The sequence below is a fragment of the Vombatus ursinus genome, unplaced genomic scaffold, assembly GCF_900497805.2.
Source record: "Vombatus ursinus unplaced genomic scaffold, bare-nosed wombat genome assembly UNPS02014803.1, whole genome shotgun sequence".
Taxonomy (NCBI): domain Eukaryota; kingdom Metazoa; phylum Chordata; class Mammalia; order Diprotodontia; family Vombatidae; genus Vombatus; species Vombatus ursinus.
The window spans coordinates 499,454-522,886 of NW_020954581.1; the positions used below are offsets into that span (position 1 = coordinate 499,454).

Below are 23,433 nucleotides of genomic sequence, written 5' to 3' on the forward strand. Positions count from 1 at the left end.
TTGCTCTCATAACCCTACAATTGTAGGCATAGTAATAGCAATTGGAGTACTTTGCTCTCTTCTTCTAGTGTTAATTCCATGAGAGAAGAGGCTGCTTCTCTAGCGTCCCCAAGTCTGTTTTTCTGTGGGGATTGTCTCTCCTTCCATCTTAAACAGTGATGTATATGCTTATCTGTTTATTAGGGGACAGGGACAGGTTTTTATTCATTGTTTTATCTCTGTAACCTCAGCATCTTTCACATAAGACATTTAATAAATCTTGGTGGCCTCGATTTAATTAACTTTTGAGGACCAGGCAACTAGTTGTACACTCCCACATCGCCACCTAGTGGCAAAAGCAAAGGTCGGCAGCTAGACTTTTTTGAGTACCAGTGAGGAATGCCTGTTTCTGATGGATAATTTTTAAAAACTGAGATATTTCATCTGATTTTACTCACCAGATTTGAGAACTTAGATGAGCCAACACTGAAGGCATATAGTTAGTTTGTTTATGTTAGTAGACTTTAAAATAATAACTTACAAGCAGTTAGATTTGTAACAGTTCATAAGTCTCTGATATGCTTACAAAAGATAATGCTATTATACTTTTTAAAAGTTACACATATATACATGGAAGTTTAATCATACAAACATCACAAGATAAACATATGGAGACAAGGGCCATAAACAGGGAAACAGTAAATAGATCAATTTATCCAAAGCAAAAGTTTTTATGTTGGTGTATAATTAGATTAAATGGAAAAGGGAAGCTAGGATAGATTATGAAAGTCCTTGAATAGTGATCTAAGGAAGTTGAAATTTGTCCTGTAAACAAGAGGGAACCATTGGAGACCTTTATATATAGGAATAACATAACTTAAAATTGTGTTTTAGGAAGATTAATTTGACAGCAATATATAGGAGAGCTTGATGGGGAAAAAAGCAAGTAGAAGGAAGCTACTGTCATCATTTCTCCTTCAGTGAATGTAGATTGGCCCTGGTCAACATCAATACCTGGATCCTGGTCCCAGAATAATCACTATAAAAACCCTAACTACTATAATAATAATAATTGTTGACCCTTATAAAATACTTCAAGTTCGCGAAGTGTCCGACTCATTATTTTATTGATCAACAACCCTGGCATTCTTGGAGTAGACTTTTACCAGCTATGCATCCCACTACTCAATGACTGCCCAGAATTGCAACCTAAGAGAAAGGCATTGGAACAGGAAATCAGAAGATCTAGATTCTAGAATTGATACTGTGAGCTGGAAGGGACCTTAGAGATGGGCCTCAGCCATATTACTTTGGTCAAGTCATTTAACTTCTATGGACCTCAATTTCCTCATTTTTAAAATGTGGATAGAACATCTCTAAGATTCCCTCCAGCTCAATTCATTGATTCAAGTTTATGTATCCGTGTGCAAAAATCACAGGAGGTTGAGTGCCCTCTGGTGGATATTTATGAAACTCGGGGGTATGATTCTTCTCCCTGTCATTTTCAAAGAACGTACTTAGAATCATAGAATTTTAGCTTGAATTAAAGCACTTTAGTCTGCTCAGTAGCTAGAGAGACCAAGCATGCCACCAAGTCGAATAAACAAAATGTCATCATGTTGAATAAATATTTATTTGAACCTGATTTCTTTCAGAGAGCAAACTATTTAACTCTATTCCTTCTGGCTAGTGAATAATTCCTCTCTTTTTACTTAAGTAACTAATAAAATTCAGGCTTTTATTTCATTAGATCTATAAACTTTTTCTAAGCACTTCAGACTTCATACTCCCTTCTAAGTAGAAATGTGTATGTACATGTATATAAAATCTGGAAGTCATGACACAACATGGTAGACTTGAAAGACCACTAGATTTGGAGTCAGAGGAACTGAGTTCAAATATAGGCTCTACTTTTTACTCCCTGTGTGACCTTGGGCATGTTATTTAACACCTCTATGCCTTAGTCTCCTCATCTGTAAAATGAAGTAGAGTAGATTAGATTACCTCAATTTCCTTCCATCTCTAAGTTCTACAATCTTACTCTGTTCAAAGCTCAGTTCTCCAATAAATCTCACTACCTCTGATAGTCATTTCACTTTTGTCTCTGGGTTCCTAGCACTTTTGAACATAGTAAGTGCTTAATATATGTTCCTTGAATTGCTTAATTGATTGACACATCATGCTAAAAACTTATTGTGGATTTTTTTTTTGCTTTCAGGGACTTCTGGGAAATCGAGGGCCTCCCGGACCTCCTGGTCCCAAAGGAACTGAGGTATGAGAAAAATCAGTGCCCACTCAGCATCTTTTCTTGCTTATTTTTGCCTTCTTATGTAGACTTTAACATTTTGCTTAAAGGAAATGTTGCTGTGGGATGTGTCATTTTTGCCATGGAGGATTTCAAGTTTCCATTCTATTTTGGCAGGTATTAAATGGAGTTTTCAGTTATTTCTTAGCGCTCCATATCCACTAAGGGATTGATGTCAGTGGTCTCCATGGCATGCCTACAGAATATGGATTTAACATTTCATTAATGTTCCAAAATTTAAGTCATGTTTACCATTTTGTATTTCCAACTTAAGGAGCCTTCTTTTTAATTGATGTGGAAGAAATGTTCATGAACCAAATTAAACAGAATAGATTATACTGTTAGATAGATTTCTCTACAGGTTGTTCAGACATAGTAAACCATACATAAAAGATATCCAAAAGGGAAGAAAGTTTTATTCTTTGTGAATGAGTCATTTAATAGCATATAAAATATTTAACATCAGATTTGAGGTTCTTGGTGTTTTGAAGTAAAATATTTCCAATAATTAAATTTTCCATATAGATGATTCATGTCCTTTTAAGTCTATATCTAAGAAGAACATAGCATATTTGAAATATACTGTTACAGATGATTTCAAACTACTGGGCCTATAAACTGTTAGAGGTTGAACAATATTTGAAAATGTGCTAAGAGAGAGCATTCTTATCAGCTTTTTGCTAGGGTAAATATTCTGTCAGATAAAGGACTTCATGTACAAAGAATATGCCCTAAGGTTGTAATGGAGATTTCCAAGTAAGTAGACTGGCAGAGTTCTCTCATTTAGAGGTTAAAAACTATTCACTAATTAATTATACCATTTATTACCAGCCCTAGTTTTTCAATATCCTATGATATTATGAAACTTTTAAAAATAAGGAAATAACCCTTAATTTTTTTCAAATTCACTTTAATTCAATTTAAATTTAATTTAAATTTTAAGGAATAAGTGTATGCCCTATAGCATTTTTAAGGATTGTCACATTCAAAAATACCTGATGGGGGTATCACAACTCTAAAAAAGGTTGAAAATCACTATACTACCAATGTTTCAAAATGGCTTCAAATTTCTTCAGAAATGGGGGGAAATAATAATTTATGGGTTTTTAAATACTTTCTTTAAAGTAACAAAAAAGTCTTAATTAATTTTTTAGGGAGAAGAAGGACCAGTAGGACCCTTTGGAGAGCTGGGTCCACGAGTAGGTATCACATATGTAATATTTTTTGAAAACTGCAAGTGCTTCTCTAGAACATAAATCCATATCTTACACAATGGAATATAAATAACCAGAGTATACTTTAACCTAAAGCAATTTTTTTTAAAAGTCAAAACAGAGTCCAATCAGTTGAATTTGGGGGGGGGGGACTTATTAAAGGACAATATATACTGTTAAATATTTACTCATTTCTCTAATAGCATCAGTCATTTATGCAAATCATATCTAATGTTTCTCTAAATTTTCTATCATTACAGATATTTTAGCCATTTAGCCATTTAGCCGGATAATCTATTCTCCATGTGGGTCAACAAAATTGCAAAGAACAGAAATGTACTTTTGTCCATCACTCCTTTAAGGAATTTCCCTTGTATAACCTATGAAGTGTTTTCAAGTTCCGTAAATGGATTTTAAAACATAAGTATAATCAATCCTCTACCTCTACAGATTTGTTAAAATATCAACTTTCATTGAGATATAGTGACTTAAGAAGCATCCATCAAAGCTTGAATTAAAAGCACCTCATTTTTCCTTTAGAACAAGGAATAGAATGAAAGTTCTCCAAATTTATGTACCTTTTCAGAAATAACTTTTTCTCTACCCCATCTTACTATTAGGTCACTAACTCCTTGGGAGAAATGAAGCTACTTTTAAATTTTTGTTTTAGAGAAATCTAAAATATCACGGGTGAATAGAAGCTGCATCAGTGACCACATTACCTTAAAAATAATTAGATGAACCTTGTCTTATGTGACTCAGAGGGTTTATACTTTCAAAGTCGGAGAAATGTAGGATTTGGGTGTTTTGTTTTTTTTTTCCTAGTAGAACTCTATGATAGGAAGAATGCATGGCTATTTCAGAAGATTAATCACCAAGGTTGTTTGATTAACCTGTAAAGCTAACAGTGATACCTCTACTATTGAGCGAATAACTTGCTAAGACCATGTCTACCTAATAAAAAAAAAGTACAGAGTTACAAATTTTCCTTTTACCTGGACAAGCACAACTTCTTCACTCAAGCCCCAAGACAGATTTCTTAACCTAAATTATGCAAGTTTTTTGTCTCTATTAATCCACTTTAAATTCAAAGAGTATTTATGGAGAGGCAGCATATAAGCACAGTGGATAGAACACTGGACTAAAAGCCGGGAAGGCCTAGGTTCAAATCCTGACTGTGGCCCTTATTATATTTGTGGTGATTTGGTCATGATACCTTAACCATTCAGTGCCTTAGTCTCCTCATCTTTAAAATGGGCATAATAATACATGCCTTAATTACCATATGTACCTTATAAGGCTCTTGTATGGGAAGCACTTTACAGCCTTTAAAACCCTACATAAATGTGAATTATCATTATTTATCAACAACTATATATAAGATACCGTGCTGGGCACAGGAGATATAGAGATTTAAAAAATGGTGCAATTCCTGCATTCTAGGAACTTATAGTCAAATGGGGGTGGTGGGCGAGGGAAGCAGAGATAATAAATTATGTTTAATTTACATCTTTCTATCTCCAGTGCCTAGCACAGTGTCTTGCATATGTTAGGCAATTATTAAATGTTTGTTGAACTAAACTGAAGTAGAGAAAATGGCCTTGAGAAGTAGAAGGGGCACCTCTCCTTCAGAGACAGAAGGAAAGACAAAGACAATACACAAAGACATAGAGGTATAGTTTTACAGATCAAGATAAGTGGCTTCAACTTTCCCAATCAAGAGTATGGGCTTTGAGGTTGGATCGCATGAGATTGTATCCCAACTCTGCCACCTCCTACCCACATCACCTTGCAAAAGTCCTTTCCTGTCTCTGTGCCTCATTTTTCCATCTGTAAAAATTAAGGGCTTGACCTTGAAGTTCCCCTCCAGCTCTAAATCACATGATCCTGTATTTCTTGAAAGCAAACTTGATAAAGCAACTCCAAGGACCCCAAATTCAGAACCTTTGGGTTATATGAGGGGCTGACACCTGCTAAATGAGATTCGAATGAAATAATTGAATCTTTGTCAAATATTTGTATTGGCTGCCAAGAGAAATAAAAATGTGACAACCCTCAAGGGACAATTTTTAAAACTGGGAGACTGTATATAAAATCAATTTGCAAAACAATCTCTCTTTCTTTTCTGTCCCTTTGCATTGTAGGGAAAACCAGGTCGGAAGGGATACGCAGGTGAACCTGGACCAGATGGTTTGAAGGTATAACTTTTCTGTTATTTATGGATTTATGAAGAGAGAAAGATAGAGACAGAGAGACAAAGACAGAGACAGAGATAGAGAGAGAGATGAGGAGAGAGACGGGGAGAGAGAGAGAGAGAGACAGATACACAGAGAGACAGAGAGACAGAGAGATAGAGAGACAAAGACAGAAAGACAGACAGAGACAGAGAATATTGAGACCGGAAAGAAATTAAATTGACCTTAAAAAATGCTTCTGTATTTGAAAGATTTCTAACTTCACTGGAATGGATATTGTCTGCATTGACACAGAGCGCAAACCTTTTAGTTATTTGAGAATTGCTGTGTCTAGAAAACTCATTCTTGGACAACCCGGTGGTGACCCTCTGCAAACAGCTAGACTTATCCTTTCGCAATAGGCATAGGTAGTGAGTCACTGGGTCTGTATTTGAGGCCATTTCCTCTTTGGTAGAATCTGCCAGAGACTAAGCTCCACGAACAGAGCCTCTACCCCCTACTGAAGTAGAAATTAAAGGATATTATGATCTAAAGAATTTTTTTTAATTTGAATAGTAAAGAAAAAGATAATACGAATATTTATACTATTTTTTCTGAAAGCTATGAATTATCTTTTCTGTCAGATTTATCTTAGATCCTTTGCAGTTCAAAATCTCTGACTCTATTAGCATTTCTGTGACATCAAATAGTAAAGAAGGATGAGAGTTAGTGAATGGTTTCTCTAAAGTTCTGTTCACCAACTCTTAGAGTCTTAAGTATATAATGTTGGAAATTCTACTTTCCAGCATTCTGTTAACCAGACAACCCTATTAACTGGTAGTCCCAAACTGTCCCTTAAACATGCCTACAGTATAATGATAATGATGTTTTATAATGATTACTGGATTATTCTAAGGTCCTAAAGTGTCTTTTGGAGTAGAAAAGAAATATTAAATTCCTTTTGGTCCCTTTAATGTTAGATAAGACCATATAAAGTACTATTTTATAAAACAGAATATAGCATATATTAGCCTTCTGGGGCCAGAGTTGGGGGTTTGTACTTTCTACTGCATGCTTCAGTGGGAAAAAGTTTTGTGGAGGAGTAGGAGAAGTACCAGGGGCCACTAGATGATGCAACGGACAGAGTGCTGGACCTGGAGGAAGGAAGATCTGAGTTCAAATCTGGTTTTAGAAACTTATTAGCTCTGTGACCCTGAAAAAGTCACTTAACCTCTCTCAGACTCATTTTTCTCATTTGTAAAATATGTATAACAGCACCTCCCTCCCAAGTTTGTTATGAGGATTAAATAAGATCATATTAGTAAAAGTGCTTTTCAAACCTTAAAGCTCTGTATAAATGTTATCGGTGTTTTAAGAAAAAAGGAGAAGCCATTGTACAAGGGAATTGATGTTCATGAACATGGAGCGGAGTAAACAACCTTCACTTTCATCTAAATTCTCTAGAAGCCCTAATCAAATGTATTGACATCTGCTACATTAAAAAAGGTTAAGTATTCAAAAGGAATCTCCCAACACTTACAGAGACTCTTTATTCAAACAAGCATTTTCCAGCAATGTATGCATATGTATATGTGTTTATGTAGAACATGCTTTTCTCTAATTATATGGGATAATAGAGAATTCTTTTTACTTGTATACAGTGCCATTGTTTAAACATAGGTCAAAAAATATCTTCTGTTACTGGCAGCCAGGACCGTGGGTGTTTACATTTTTTATCCACAGCACCTAGCATAGTTACTGGCACAAAATTAGGATCTTAATAAATGTTTGTTTAATGAATGACAGTAGAATAAACAGATCTCTTAAGAGGCCATTCCTTCCTGATCTCCATATAATTTAAACTGTTGCTTTAATTCCTTGTCACATACACTAATGGTGTTTATTCCTTTTAGCTGCTAAGGTTTATTCCAAATCTCAACTTCCATGATTCTAGTCTGCTAATTGTTGTTCAGTTGTTTCACTATGTCTGACTCTCTGTGACCCCATTTGGGGTTCTCTTGGCAAAGATATTGGAATGTTTTGCCATTTCCTTCTCCAGCTCATTTTACAAATGAGGAAACTGAGGCAAACAAGGTTAAGTGACTTGTCCAGGGTCACACAGCTAGTAAGAGTGTGAGGTCCGATTTGAACTCAGATCTTCCTGACTCCAGGCCCACTGTCCTACCTAGCTGCCCACTTAGATGTAGGAAATGCCATGTGTTATTTACCTAAAGAATATATTGATTCTCCGTAGGATCCAATTTACTCAATTAGTTGTAATATAATTCATATAACATCTACTTAGTCCATTTTTCTCATTGCAATAGTGCCAACATATAACTTTGGCAGTCTTTGGTATTTTGGCTCATTTTGTAGGATCCTTTCCATTTTATCATTAACCAATTCCACCTCCCATTGACTTTTTCAATCTTATATTTTGAAAGGAATAAGCAATAGTTCTATCTCATCAAAGTTTTTCTTTCTATCAAAGTTTTTCTATATTCCCCAGCAAGTTTGAATATTTGATCATGTTGTCAACAAATCTAATCAATATTGGTTTCTTCCTGAATTCACCATTTTTGTATGATTAAAATTAACACAGAATAGACTATTTACCAGTAAAAGATACACTAGATCTGCCTAATTTGCAACAAAAAAATTAACAAAATATTTTCTCCAGCACAATTCTGGATGAGCATATGAAAGAAGTAGAAATGATAGCAAAGAGAAGAAATATGGGAAAAACAATTGGATTTTAGAGGATCCACAGAGGAGATCCATGATAGAGGAGAAAAAGTGGTGAAGAGATTTTAGGACCAATGGAAAGGAAAATACTAAAGATGTAGAAACAATCTTGGACCTTATTACCAACAAAAGTGAATGAGAAACTAATAATTACTGACCTATTTGCCTACTCTCACGTCCATAGATGGATACTGGATGGATAACGAAACATTTGGATGCAAACCCAACAGAGTCTGTCCGGCAGTATATATACGTGGCAATTTCAGTCCAGAGTTGAACAAGGTTAGGAGAGCGTTGCTTTTTGTCAATTAAAAAGTTCTTTTACTTTTCCTAGGCTTTCCATGAAAGCAAAGGCCCATCTTTTTAATAATAATCTACCAGTATAGCTATATGGCAGTGAGATATTGAATGCGATTGCCTCTGAAGAACTAAAAATGAACAGCGCACAAGGGGCAAGAGAGAATTACATGTTGCATAGTGAGCAAATACATCATATAACCAATGAGAGATACCACAGAAGAACAAGAAGAAAAGACATTGTCAAGATACCATACTATTAGAAGAGACAATGGCTTGGTCATGAGGCAAGAGTATTGGATGATAGGTGGACAGACAAAATACTTGATTAGTATCTTTGCAATGTTTGGAAAAAGGAAAAAAGTATTCAAGCATCTTGGGGGCTCCCTAGGAAGAACTTTGGGAAGAAGAGCACGGACGAGAATCACATGATCTTGGCAAGCAGAGCATTTGAGTATTTTATAGCTACCTGATTTAGAATTTCACCAAGATTTTAAACCCAAATGACAAATCACGTAACAAATACATGGGATTTTATTTCTAAATAAATCTTCCGAATCTATCTTTTTTAAAAGTACAAATATTGCCCCGGAATGCTACAATTATGGAGCACCATAATCTCCAAACAAAATGGCAAATGACCCAATGAGGAAGAGAGAGATACATAGTATGAACACATAAGCTATGGCATCAACAGTGACTGCATACAAGAAATAACAAATCCAGAAAATATAATCAGAAAAGATATAAAACAGCCACTTAATGAAAGTGATGAAAAACAAAAGGAGAGCTCAAGGCCTCCAGCACATCAGCTAGATCCTTCATGAAAGACTTATAGTAAGACATGGATGAAAGTTACACAAGATGAGGTAATGTTGTCTTTCTATCTGAACCACTGGAGAAAATACCTACAACATCATTGAAGTATGAAATATAAACCCTCCACTAAAATATTACTCCAACATCTAGTTGTGATATAGAAATGCTGCTAGGTTCTTGAAGGCTGTGAAGTTCTGTTGGGTCTTACCAAACAGGAAAAGCTTTGAAAATGGGCCAGGCAGCAAACAAACAAAAAATGTCTATTGTTTGAGGATTAGTCTAGCTAAATTCTGAGAGGCCTTTCATGGAACTGGCTATAGAGTAGTGATTTTTTTGGGGGGGGCAATTGGGGTTAAGTGACTTGCCCAGGGTCACACGGCTAGGAAGTATCAAGTGTTTGGTCTGAGGCCGGTTTTGAACTCAGGTCCTCCTGACTTCAGGGCTGGTGCTCTATCCACTGCACCACCTAGCTGCCCCAGTGATTTTTTCTTAATCCACTGCAATTTTGGTTTTCTAATTAGTCTCAGAAAACAGAAGCTAAGTTATGGAGGGACTGAGATTTGCTTTGATAGAAGGAGCATTCTTATAACAAAATCACATATCCTAGGATTGTTAAAGGAAAAGAGAATGTTTGCATGCAAGTGTAAATATATTTATATATATATAAAAGTATATCTTAAAATATATGCTTATATATTTTACATGTATATGTGCATGTTATTGAGATAGGCATTTCTAAAAGATTATATGGCAAGAAATATGCTAGTTATCTAAACATATGTAAAATATATTTTTTTGTAAAGTGGGAAGGTTCAGCTAATCAGTCAATTTTGTTGTTATTGTTGAGTCATTTCAGTCATGTCTGACTCCTTGTAAATTCGTTTTGGAGTTTTCTTGACAAAAACACTGTAGTAGGTTGTCATTTCCTTCTCCAGTTCATTTTACAGATGAGGAATTGAGGTCAACAAGGGGTTAAGTGACTTGCCTAGGGTTACACAGCTAGTAAGTGTCTGACGCCAGATTTGAATTTGTGAAAATGAGTCTTCCTGATTCGAAGCCCAGTGCTCTATAAACTGTGCCACCTAATTACCCTAATCAGTCAATACACATTTATTTACTTAGTCCTCCAATGTTACAGACCCTGGAGATTCAGAGTCAAAAAACAAACAATCCCTACCCTCAAGAAACTTAAATGCAAGTGGAGCAAACAATACATATATATGTATGTATATGTGTGAATATATACATGTATATATAGACAAATAGATATAGATATACACACACATGTCTGTATACCTAAAAGAAAATAAAGAATATAAAGGAAGTAAAAACAAGGTACTTTGGAGGGAGTTTCAATGAGTTGGAAGAATGAGAAATGTCTGATTTCAGGAGGAAACACTTGAGCTATGCTCCGAAGAAAAATAAAGATTCTTTTTTTTAACTTTATTTTTTCTTTATTTTCATTTATTATATAGCATGTGTATCTTGGCAATGTAGTGATTTTTAAAATACAGATGGTGTCCACTTTAAATCCTGAACACTTAATACATTATTTGTGTTAATGAATTCTCTCCCTTCCAAATAGCAGTAATATCAATAAAAATCCTATCTCATTAAGGCAGTGCATTAAAATGCTTTTTTCTTAGTAGCAAAATGTTGCAGTATATTTTTTGCCATTCCTCTTTCATTGTGCAGTCCAGTGCCTGAATTTTTATTCAAAGTAACACTACTGAACAGTATATTGAAATGTGTGACATATCATGGCATAAATTTCCTCTGGATTTTTATTTTTCTTTTTTATAATTAATCTGTCCCCACACACTACCTACTCATTGAATAAATAAAAAGAAAGGAAAGTCCTTAATACATAGTTGCATAGTTTAGCAAAAACAAATTCCTACACTTGTCGTGTTAAAAAATGTATGTCTCTTTTTGCATTTTAAGTTAATCACCTCTCTGGCAGGCGGTGAGTGGTATATTTCATCTCTGTTCTTTTGGATTTGTGATTTATCATTGCATTGATCAGAATTCTAAAGTCCTTTTATTCCCCATATTATATAATATAAATTGTTTTCCTAGTTCTTCTCATTTCACTCTGCACCAGATCATAGGCTTCCCAGGTTCTTCTAAAACTGTCCATTTCATCATTTATGGCACAGTAATATTCCATTACAGTCATGTGCCTTAATTTGTTTAGCCACTCCCCATAGGATGCTCCCTTAGTTTCCAATTTTTGGTCACCATGAAAAGAGCTGGTATTGATATTTTTGTACAGAGAGGTCCTTTTCCTCTTTCTTTGATTTCTTTAGGACACAGGCCAGGTAGTAATATAACTGGATCAAAGGGTATTTTAGTAACATTTGGCGCTTAGTTCCCAATTGCTTTTCATAATGGCTGGGCAGATTCATGGAAATCTAAGAGGCAGAAATGAGGAAAGGCTGCATTTCAGGCATGATGGAATAGGAAGATCAAAGATAGAAGGCTGTGTGTGAGGGACAAGTAAGCTAGTTTGGCCAGACTGTAGAATGTTTGAAGGAAAGGAATATACATCAAGGTAGGTTGGAGTCAACTTCTAAAGGACTTTAAAGAGATTTGTATTTGACCCTAGAGACAATGGGTTGCTAATGGAGCTTCTTGAGGAAGGAAGTGGCCTGGTCAGATCTGTGCTTTAGGAATTTCACTCTAGCAGTCATCTGGAGGTTGGAATAGAGAAGAGAGAGATTAAAGCAGGGAGACCAATAACCAGGTATTGCAATAGTCCAGGTGAGTGATGATGATGGTTTGAACATGGGTGGCTAAGGGAGAGTAGAGAAAAGGAATAGATGCAGAAGTTGTTAAGGAAGAAGAATTGACAAGATGTGGCAATTGATTGGATAATGGAAGTTGAGAAAAGTGAATTGTCAAGAATGACTCTAAGATGATTGAAAAATTGATGTCAAAATATTAGCCTTGATTAATTTTTACTGATTTAGAATCATTCCACTACTTTATGCCACAAGCTAATTATTCTTAATCGACCAATTTCTACTATTGTCTCGTCCATATCTCACCATTTTGTCAACAACCAAATGCCTTACTAAAATAGAAATATATCAATAATCATTTCCAGTATTTCTTCCAGTACTCTAAAAAGTAGATTATCAGACCTGGCAAATCAATTCATTGAAAGCTTCCTTCTTTTTACTTTACTTAAAGAATCACAAGATTTCAGAGTTGGAAAGGACCCTATAGGCCATCTGGGCAAACCTAGACCTGAACAAAAATCTTCTCTTCAATATAGCTGATGTGTGGTCATCTGACCTTTACCTTTACCCACCACTTACACATGCAGTCATTCTAATTTTGGATAGCTCTACTTGTTAGGAAGTTTTTATTCTTACATCAAAACTAAATTCATCATTTCTACCCATAACTTACAGTTCTACCCTTGATGGTCTGCCTGCCACAAGTCTCAGCCCATTTCAGTTCATCCTCTACTCATCTACCTAAGTGATTTTCCTAAAGTATAAAATAAACCCTAGGGTCTTCCTATCACCTATGGAATCAAATACAAAATCCTCTATTTAGCATTCAAAGCCCTTCATAACCTACCCCCTACACCTGTCCAGTCTTCTTACATTTTACACACCCTTCCATGTACTCTTTGATCTAGTGACACTGACTTCCTTGCTCGTCCATGAACACAACACTCCCTCTTTCAGCTCTGGGCACTTTCATTCTGTTCCCCATGCTTAGGATGCTTTTCTTTCTCGTCTCCACCTCCTGGCCTCCCTGGCTTCCTTCAAGTCCCACCTTCAAGCCTTTCCCAATGCCTCTTAATTATAGTGCTTTCCCTATAAGTGTAGCATATCATAGCATAAATATCCTTTGGGTTTTTATTTTTCTTTTTTTAAACTAAACAGTTCCCTGCTCATTGACTAAATTAAAAGAAAGGAAAGGAAAGTCCTTAATACATAGCTGCATAGTTCAGCAAAACAAATTCTCAGGTTGGTCGTGCCCAAAAATGCATGCCTCTTTTGCATATCTATGCAACTTTTCTCTATAGCATGCCCCTGATCTACCAGTCAAGTAACCTTGTAATAAAAAGAAATAAAGTTAGTCTAGAATAAACTTTCCTTGATAAAGCCATGGTGACTCTTGGTGACCACTACTTACTTTTCTAGGTTTTTGTGACCTATAGTGACATTTTGAGAATTTTGCCGGGGATCAGAGTCAAACCTGCTGACCTTTAGTTTTCAAACTCCATTCCTTTTCCTTTCATGGAAAGAGAGACCACATTTTCCCTCCACCATCCCTGTGGTACTTTTACCATTCTTCAAGTTTTCAATGCTCACCAACAATGGTGACCTTTCAAAGCTCACCAGCAATCACAACTGCCAATACTGTTGTCTGCTGTCACGTAGTTCATCTTGGCCATTTGCCTTGATTTAATTAAGCAGTTAGTTGCTCTCTTACTCCCTAGCTAATAATTATTATTACAGCTAACACTTATGTAATATTTAAAGTTTGCCAAGTACTTTACATATATTTTCTCTACTTGGATATTAACTAACTCTCTATTGACTATTTTTGCTACGTCTATTTTATTTCTTTAAATTGAAACCTTGTGCTGTAATTCCCTGTTGTATCATTTCCATTCCAAAGGTCATTCTCCTAAGCAATGAATCGGTCCATTCTGACTTCTGTTATGCACTAACATCATCTCATCCACACTGAGCAGTGTCTTATTCCTCCTGTATTTAGATCTTTAACACAACACCAAATTTGGACAATGTCTTCTTTGTTGTCTTTAATATTCATCTTTAATCTCAGCTTGTTCTGAGCTTTAGGACTCATGATATAATACTTCTAGAATCGTTCCATCCTTTTATATCTATTCTCATTATTTCTCTCCTCTCTCTGGGTCTCTGTCTGTCTCTGTCTCTCTGTCTCTGTCTCTCTCATCTCTCTTTCCATATAATCTAAGTTTGGTGATGTTCCTTGCGTATCCACATCATTCTTTTTTGTCAGTCTGACCTTTTCTTCCTTCTCAGAATCATTTGTATTTGGGTCATGAAAAAGTAATTTTTGAAAACACCCCATGCTTCTTTGGGCTAAATTCCCCTTTGGAATGTTGGACATGGAATTCTTTCAATGAATTCTTTGCAATCTGTGCTCGCTCCATCAGACTCTCATATGGCTTTACATTCCTTCTGCACCCAGAATTCTAAGATGGAGTAGTTATATCCAGCTTTTCTGAAATTTACATACAGTCACATATATCCTGTTCCCTGACTCACCTTCTTCCTTCCTGAGCATGTTCTTCTCAAATCAATCTAGGGTAAGGATGGGAAACCTGCAGCCTCAGGGCCAAATGTGGCCCTCTAGGTCCTCAAGTGCAGCCCTTTGACTGAATCTACACTTCTCAGAATAAATCCCCTTAATAAAAGGATTTGTTCCGTAAAACTTGGACTCAGTCAAAAGGCCGCACCCAATGACCTAGAAGGCCACGTGTGGCCTCAAGGCCACAGGTTCCCCAACCCTGGTAGGCAAAGCTCAGAAAATTTCCAATTCAAGTAAGCGATGCTAGTCTAAATCTGATTAACAACATCCTTTCATGGCTGCTCTTCAATATTGTTGTTCAGTCCTTTCAGTTGTGTCTGACCCCATTTGGAGTTTTTTGGCAAAGATACTAGAGTGGTCTGCCATTTCCTTCTCCAGCTCATTTTACAGATGAAGAAACTGAGGCAAATAATGTTAAGTGACTTGCCTAGCCAGAGGCACAGTAGATAGAGTGCTGGGTCTGGATCTTCCTGACTTTAGACTAGTGGTTCTTCAATGTTAGTATATAAATTGTGCAGGGGGCAGGACCTTAGGATTCACCCCGTCCAGAATTCCTTTTAGATTAGGGCTCAGTACTGCCATGAGTCCTTAACTTGACCTACACTATCTGTCTTTTTTTCTCTCATATGCACTCATGGAATTCTGAGCTCACATAATCAAACGTCTTTCCTCACTACATATGAACTTCTCCAGTATAACCAGTGAAATGTTCTCCCTCTCAGCATTCTCTTACAGTCTACCAAGTACTCAATACATATTTTAACTCTCTAGCTATAGTCCTTTCTTCACTAAACCCATGCCAAATTCCAACCCCCCAAATTACCAACAAATGAAAGGCAGCATGGTGTATTGAACTGATAACATGATTCAGAGTCAAAGAAGACCCAGGTTAAAATCTCACCTCCAGCACATTATTGACTGTCTGATTCTGGGTAATTTTCAGTATTCTTGGTAATTTTCCAAATAGCTCTGGATGGGATCATAGGAAGTTTCATGGGTCTACTATCCATGTCTTATCTTCATTCTGTACTACTACTGCTGCTGCTACTGCTACTGTTGCTATTACTCCCATTACTATTACTACGAAGTGCTCCTACTAAAAATAATGATGATGATAGCTACCATTTATATAATGCCTGCCATGTTCCAGGCACCACACTAAGCATTTTTCAAATACTTCATTTGATCCTAACAACAACCCAAGAAAGTAGATGCTATTATTGTCCCCCTTTTACAGTTGAAGAAACTGAAGTAACCAGTGGTTACATGACTTGCCAAAGGTCACACAGTTAGTATAAGTCTGAGGTAGAGTTTGAGCTCAGGTCTTCCAGACTCTAGGTCCAGTGCTGTTCCGCCTCTGATGCTGCCTTTTTGACTAATGAGATTAGCATTAAAACCAGTGAAGAATTTATCAACTTCTCTCCATACGGCAGAGTGAGATAGAAAAATCTAGATGTCTGGACAGCTGAAATCTCCCATCACTTCTATATCAGGCTTCCATGCTAGCTTTGTGATGCCATCTCTACTCATCATCTCTTTTCTCCCTCTGGTAGTTTTATACTTACTAAAATATTGTTTTTGTTACTCTTCTAGCTGAACCTCACCAACACTCTCTACCATACTTTCATAAAATTTTCACATGTTTATGGCATGCAATTCAATCCTCTCTTTTACTTAATTGGTTCCTTTTGACTGGTTTGTTAAGTTTGGGATACAGTTTATCATTCCATTCATGAGTTACATCCATAGTTTAAGTGGTAGATGTCACTATATAAGGTTGAATTTGCTTTCCATCTTTTACAATTTTTATTCATCTCATTTATATTTACTAATACTATCCACTCCTTAGTTACATGGCCAACAAGATGGAAGATTAGACATTTTTCTCCAAACCCCATTACCACTCAAATCTTTCCAAAATAGTCATTATACATAAGAGATAAAATCATGGTAATTGTCACAATGGTCTAAGACATCAATTAAGAAGAATGAATTTTATTTGAACCAACAGCATAGTTAGTTCCCTAACCCCTATGCTCACTCAGCACCCTCGCCTCCCCACATAGACAAGACTAGGCTCACTACAAACACAAATCTACCCCTCTTTCCTTCTAGTGCCAGGGAAAACCAAAAGGCAGTAACTTGTTCAACTTGGGAGAGCAGAGTGTCACTCCATACACTGAGGAACAGAGAGAAACCTAGGGCAGGATTTATATGTAGCAGTATGAGAATCCACTAATCCTGAAGGAAAGAGGCAGAATCCAGCTAAGGTCAGTTATGTTTCCCCAGAAGTTACATAGAGCTGAGACTGAGGCCAGAGAAAGGTGAATAGCCCAGGATGAGAGGAAGCTTGAGTTGGCTTTGAGGTCAAGCCCCCAGGGAAATCACCATCAAAAGGGAAGGAATCAGATGGTGAGCAGTAGGGGAAAATGAGAACCAAAGACTGAAAATACCAAAGATCTCAGAAGGAAGAAAACTCAGTTAAAGATGTTGAGCATATGCAGATAAACCAGTGGGAAAGATATGACTAACAGATGCAAATATGGCTTCCATATGAGCCAAAAGAGTCCAGACTGCTATGAATAAATGTTATTAGACAAAAGAAAGTAAATCAGCTTCTGATGAGGCAGAGGAACCTGTGCACTCCCAGAGAGTATAGAACCACAGCAGGATATTCTTGAATTGCTTAAAAGAGAAATAAGAATCGTGAAAGCAGAATTATGGCCTGAACAGCAGATAAAACTGGCAAAATAGAAAAGTTTGAATCCACAATGGTAAATCTTACCAAAGAAACAAAGGAAGGAATAGCTGATTAAGAATGTAAATATATAGAAGTGAAGGACAATCTGGAAGAAGAGAAGCGAAAAGCAATAGTGTTATAAAAAATGATCTCCATACACAAGCAAATCATATTGAACTTGAAGACAGGATGCATAAAGACAGCTTAAGGATTATAGGTATTCCAGAAAATAAGTCAAACAACTGAATACCATAATGCAAGAAATAATATAAGAAACCTCTCCAGAGCTTCTGAACACAGAAGATAAAATGCCAAACAAAGAAAAATCCATATACAACCTCCAAAACATCTTTGTGCTACAAACTCCACAATACATAGTGGTCAAATTTAACAAATCCAATGACAAGAAATTCTGCAAGTAACTGGGAGAAAAACCTTCAAATATAAAGGAAAGGAATTTTTGATAATGTCATGCATATTTGTATAAAGGCATCTGAAGCCATTTTTTTTCCTGTTTCTATCCCTCTTTGGGTATATTGTCTTCTTTAAATTTCTGGCCCTCTTTACTAATATTAATTTTTGTATTTTCAACATTCAGCTAACCTCAAATGATCTTTCATTGTTCCATTTAATTTAAAAAAAATAGACATTCCATGAGCAGGTTTTTTCTAAGATTCTTCAGAAAAATGCCTCTTGGATTCCTTAACATTTAGTGGCAGTATATGCACATTCAGACACAAGCATACTGCAAGACATCCATCTAGCGACCAGTCTTTCACTTGTTCAGGGGACACTTCAACCTCCCTGATAACATGAAGGGTCTTTTCACTGGTGCTTTTAGCAGAGAAACCAACTTGATTCTGGCATAAACCCAGCTATGGCATACTCTCTCATGTCTTGGACAATTTCTTTTTCTCTCCTTATCTGATCAGACTTTTCAGTTAGCTCTTGCTGTTAGCTCTAATGGCAAAATCTCCTGATAAAGTACCCAAGCAGAATGCCAATTTATCACACTCTCATACCATTCATTCTATTCAACTGTTCCCTGAGTAAGGCCCCAGAGGTTACTTGTTCATTTGAACAAGTGGTCTGATCAGTGGTTAGCAGATGTCTGAATATTCGTCTCAATTAAACAAACATTTATTAAGCACCTACTGTGTACAAAGCATTGTGCTAGGTCCAAGCATTAATTCAAACAGGAACTCTACTCAGCTTTTGTCGATAAGATCTTGTACAGAAATCCTGCTTCCAGTTCTTATTGCCTCTTCTTTTCTCTTCTCTCTTCTAACTTACTTATTAGACTTCAGATATCATGTATATCTGTCCTATCTACTTACTGGCATTTTCTGCCTTTTCAGGTCATTAGCCATATCAAAGAGAGCAATTTTCGTAAAATTGTAGAAATGAAAGCCAAATTGCACGAGAATTCTGAGAGAGAGCATAGGGAGTCAATGGAGCCAATTACTGACTACTTTGAGGAAGAGCAAGAAGACATAATAGCATGAGTGGGTGACAGTGCCAAAGAACAGTTCATTTTAAGGATAAGGAAACATGAGCATGTTTTAGGAAAGGGGTGATTGAAAATGCAAGGTTTTAGAGGAAAGGGGGATTAAAGATGGAATCAAGTGTCCAGGGTGAGAATATTATAAACTTGAGAAGAGCTATTCCATTATTTTTCAACTTTGTATCTCCAATATCTACCACAGAATGGGCAGTACAAATGGAGGTTGAATTGAATTGAGGGGTCATCCTATTATCCATCCTCTGAGATTGAAGGACAGGGGAAAAGGATGCCTGAAGACATAGAAAGGGTTAGAATTGCAGAAGAAAGGAGTTGAGTAAGTTCATGTCAAATGGAAAGAACCATGCTTTTATTAAGCACTCACTCCATGCTAGACACTGTGTTGAGCACTGGAGATACAAATGCAGGCAAAAAGGAGACACGATGCCCTCAAGGAGCTCCATTAGCTTCATCTAATGGAAGAAGATAACACACAAAGGGAAACTTAAAAGTCAGGGTTGGGGTGGGGAACTCTGGAGGTCAGAAACAAAGCTTAGGGGTGAATGAAAGTTAGTGGGTCTGGTTATTGTTTTCAGTCATGTCTGACTCTTTCTCATCCCTTCTGGGGTTTTCTTGCCAGAAATACTGGAGTGGTTTGTCATTTCCTTCTCTAGCTCATTTTACAGATGAGGAAACTGAGGCAAACAGGCTTAAGTGACTTGCCCAGGGTCACATAGCTAGTAATGTCTAAAGCCGGATTTGAACTCATGAGAAGATGAGTCAATCTGACCCCAGGCGTGGTGCTCTATCCACTGCACCACCTAGCTGCCCAAAAGTAGGCCTGGGCCTCTCTACAAAATAAAGGCCACAGGGGTAACTCACCAATGAGAGAAGGGGGCCAGCCTTTCAGAGGGAAATATTCCAGGGTGAGAAGACTGTAAATGGATGTTCCAGGGTAGAGGCCCTTGATGCTGAGAAAAGTTCCAGAATAAGATAACAGGTGAGATACGGTTCTGAACTCTAGAATTCAGGTCAGGGACTAACGTAGAAATGGTTTAGTTCTCAATTAAATTCAGCTCTGCTCAAAGCGAAGGGTGACAGTGGAGCACAGTTGGAATTTGAGGAGAGAAGAAAATGTATAGAACAGATGCTTAGGAAAAATGATTAAGAATAACAGATTTTTTTAAAAAAAATTAATATAGAGCAGTGAGAGTTCAGTTGGAGTTAGATACAAATTGATAGTAGACCCTAGCAAACTTTCAAGATTTTCTCCAGCATCATTTGGCACTTAGGAGCAAGAGGAGAGAGGATTATGTTGGGAATTATCCCACATTGAAAGTTAGTGGGCCAGGATTAATAGAAGGTCAACAGTACAAAAATGCATCGTGAAATGATGGATAACTGTGTCAAGTGTAGACAAGGACGATCCCTAGATGCCAAGGGAAGACAGTGTGACCAGTGAGACTAACGGACTAAAAGAATAGGTAGAGACAGGGGAACTGAAGGCCACAATAGGCACAACAAACGGATTTGGTAGGCTAAGGGAATGAGAGAGTTGGAAGGACAGCGGAGTACAGGAGGAGGAGGGAACTTCAAAACTAAAGATTTGGGCAATTGAGTAGTTTTGAATAATGGCAAAATCTAAGATATGACAATCCCTATGGATGACTGAAATAATAGAATCACAGGATTTGAGGAGATCAAGGAACCAGGTCCCTAAGAATAATAACAATGACCGAAATTCATTATAATACATTACGATGCACTCTAATAGATGCCAGTTAATTATCTAAAAATTTCCTTTGCCTTGCCATATAGGGTATAATATTTTGGTTAAATCTTATATAAAATAAAAATTAAAAGAAAATATTTCTGTTGAAAAAGCAATGAAAATATTAAAATTTATTTAATCTCTTTGTTTTACACACACAGGGAGAACCAGGAGATCAAGGACACCTTGGAAAAGTTGGGGAAGCAGTAAGTTTATTTTATCTTCTCTGGTCTCTTGTTAAATTTTTACGATCTGTAAGTATTTCCTATCAATCCTGCTAACCAAGTTTAGTGCTAAGAAATCCATTATACTTCTCCTATTCTAAATCTACCAAGTTAGTAATCTACTTATAAATTTTCCATGGAAAAATTAAGCCTACTGTACAGAAAGGAAATAAAAAAACGGAGATGATCCAATACAATTTACACCTCTACATGACCACAGCATCATTCTTTTCATTGCGGAGATTTCTTTTAGTTCTGTTTAAATTCTGTCTAAATTCTATCATTTGTGTTCATATGAAAGTCATACGTATTAAAGCATAATTTAATGGCAATTTTCCTTTGGTTTTACCTAGTAGTTAGTAAAATGAAATGAACAAGAAATAAAACTTTGGCATTTTAAAATAACTTAAGAGAGTTCTACTTAATTGAAAGATTCTAGTCAGTGTTAAGTCACTAAAGAATATTTTAAATTATGTTGTGATTTATACTTTCCATCTAAAACTGCTATTAAGTTAATGATGTTGGACAGAGAAAGTAATATGCTGCATCCTATTCTGTAAATGGTAGATATTGTCAGCAAGCTTTAATTTATTCTTGTTATGGGGAAATTAATCTGAATAAGGTAATAAAAATCCCTCTCAAAAGAAAGAAATATACTGGGATAGCATAGTAATAGCTTCCTCAGATCAGTCTTATAGGCAGCCCAGTATAGTAGAAAAAGAACTGAATTGGAGATGGGGATGGATAAAGGGATAGATGACTGAATGGAGGGAAGGAGAGAGAGAGAGAGAGAGAGAGAGAGAGAGAGAGAAAGAGAGAGAAAGAGAGAGAGAGAGAGAGAGGAGAAGAAGGAGGAGGAGGAAGAGGAGGAGGAGGAAGAAATAATAATAATAATGGTTAGACCTTGCTTTGCCACTACATTGTTCAAATACCAGATGTACACCTGCCTAAAAGGCAGGATTATTTTTATGGAGAGCTCACACAAGAGAAGCGCTCACATGTTGGTCAGAAAAAGCGATACAAGGACATTCTCAAGGTCTCTCTTAAGAACTTTGGAATTGATTATGAGACATGGGAGACACTGGCACAGGACTGCCCAGCATAGTGTGCCCTCATCAGAGAAGGTTCTGTACTCTATGACTCTATGAGCAAAGCAGAATTGTGGTAGCTCAAAAGAAACATGAAATGTGCAAATTTAGATGCATCTGTACTCCAAATGTTCACATAGACTATTTGTGCCTAATCTGTGGTAGAGCTTTCCAAGCTCGTATTGGTTTGATCAGCCACAGTTGGACACACTGTACCTTGACCCCAACGTAGTGATGTCATTTTGGTCTTCTTTGAGAACAAAGGACAACAACTAGATGGTTGTGACCTTGGTCTAGTCATGATCTTTTCAGACTTCAACTTCTTTATTTTTGAAATGAAAACACATGACGGATTTCTAAGGGTTATTCAATTTCTAATATCTATGATTGACAAATCCAAATTATCATAGTTGATATTGATATTTAGAAATTTGTCCAAATTCTTTTTAAAAATTCTGTTACTACCTCCTCTTGAAGCATTGCCTTCCATAAGTTGATTAACCATCATGTGAATTGATACTCCTCGTATTTACCCTAATCTTGTCTCTATCAAGTTTCAGAGGATTATCTTAACTAAGTATTTTGGAAGCTTAAAAAAAAATCTAGCTCTGTCTCCTCCTGAGGGCACTCCAACTAAGCTGAGTTTGGCCAGCAGGTGGCAAAACTGGGTCATAAAGCAGGTGACAGATTGAAGAAGCTGGACAGGGTTGGCCAGGCCATGGATCTGATAGGATGGGCTGGGATCTAACAAGAACAGAAGCCAGTGCGGATGTAGAGCAAAGAGCCAAAAAACAGAACAAGTCGTCACAGCATAGGCGAAGGGCTGATTCAAGACCTAAAACTACCTGGTGGAGCACTGAGTCAAGTCCTTGCCATGCAGAGAATCCCCCAGGCCCAAGGATCTGGCCATTTGTAATAGGGCTAGGTAAACAGCTTTGCCCAGTGGGTCCATTAATCAGGAAGCCCTCCTGCAAATGTACTAGGAGAAGGGAGACTGGTCAAGTAGTTCATATAATACAGTCAAATTTGTTGGCCAAGAGAACCCATTGATAGTATTAAGCTAATGGAGCAAAGGAACCCCAAAGCAGCTCTTGGACATCATGTCTATCCTTTACCTCTATCTCTATTACCACTTCCCTTGAACTCAGTTTCCCCATCTGTACAATGAAGGGATTTTCCATTCAAAAGTGTTACTTATTAAGTTAATAATTTGGACTAGTTAGAAATACGCTGCTTCCTGTTGTGATTATCTTG

General features: G+C 36.8%; 1 protein-coding gene across 1 annotated transcript in view; it reads left to right on the forward strand.

Moving 5' to 3' along the window:
* COL24A1 (collagen type XXIV alpha 1 chain) overlaps positions 1 to 23,433 on the forward strand; it is a 369,727-nt gene that overhangs the window by 191,086 nt on the left and 155,208 nt on the right. The window contains exons 22-25 of the mRNA XM_027873950.1: positions 2,198 to 2,251; positions 3,439 to 3,483; positions 5,643 to 5,696; positions 21,029 to 21,073. Coding sequence (XP_027729751.1) covers positions 2,198 to 2,251; positions 3,439 to 3,483; positions 5,643 to 5,696; positions 21,029 to 21,073 — 198 coding nt within the window. The remainder of the gene's footprint in view (positions 1 to 2,197; positions 2,252 to 3,438; positions 3,484 to 5,642; positions 5,697 to 21,028; positions 21,074 to 23,433) is intronic.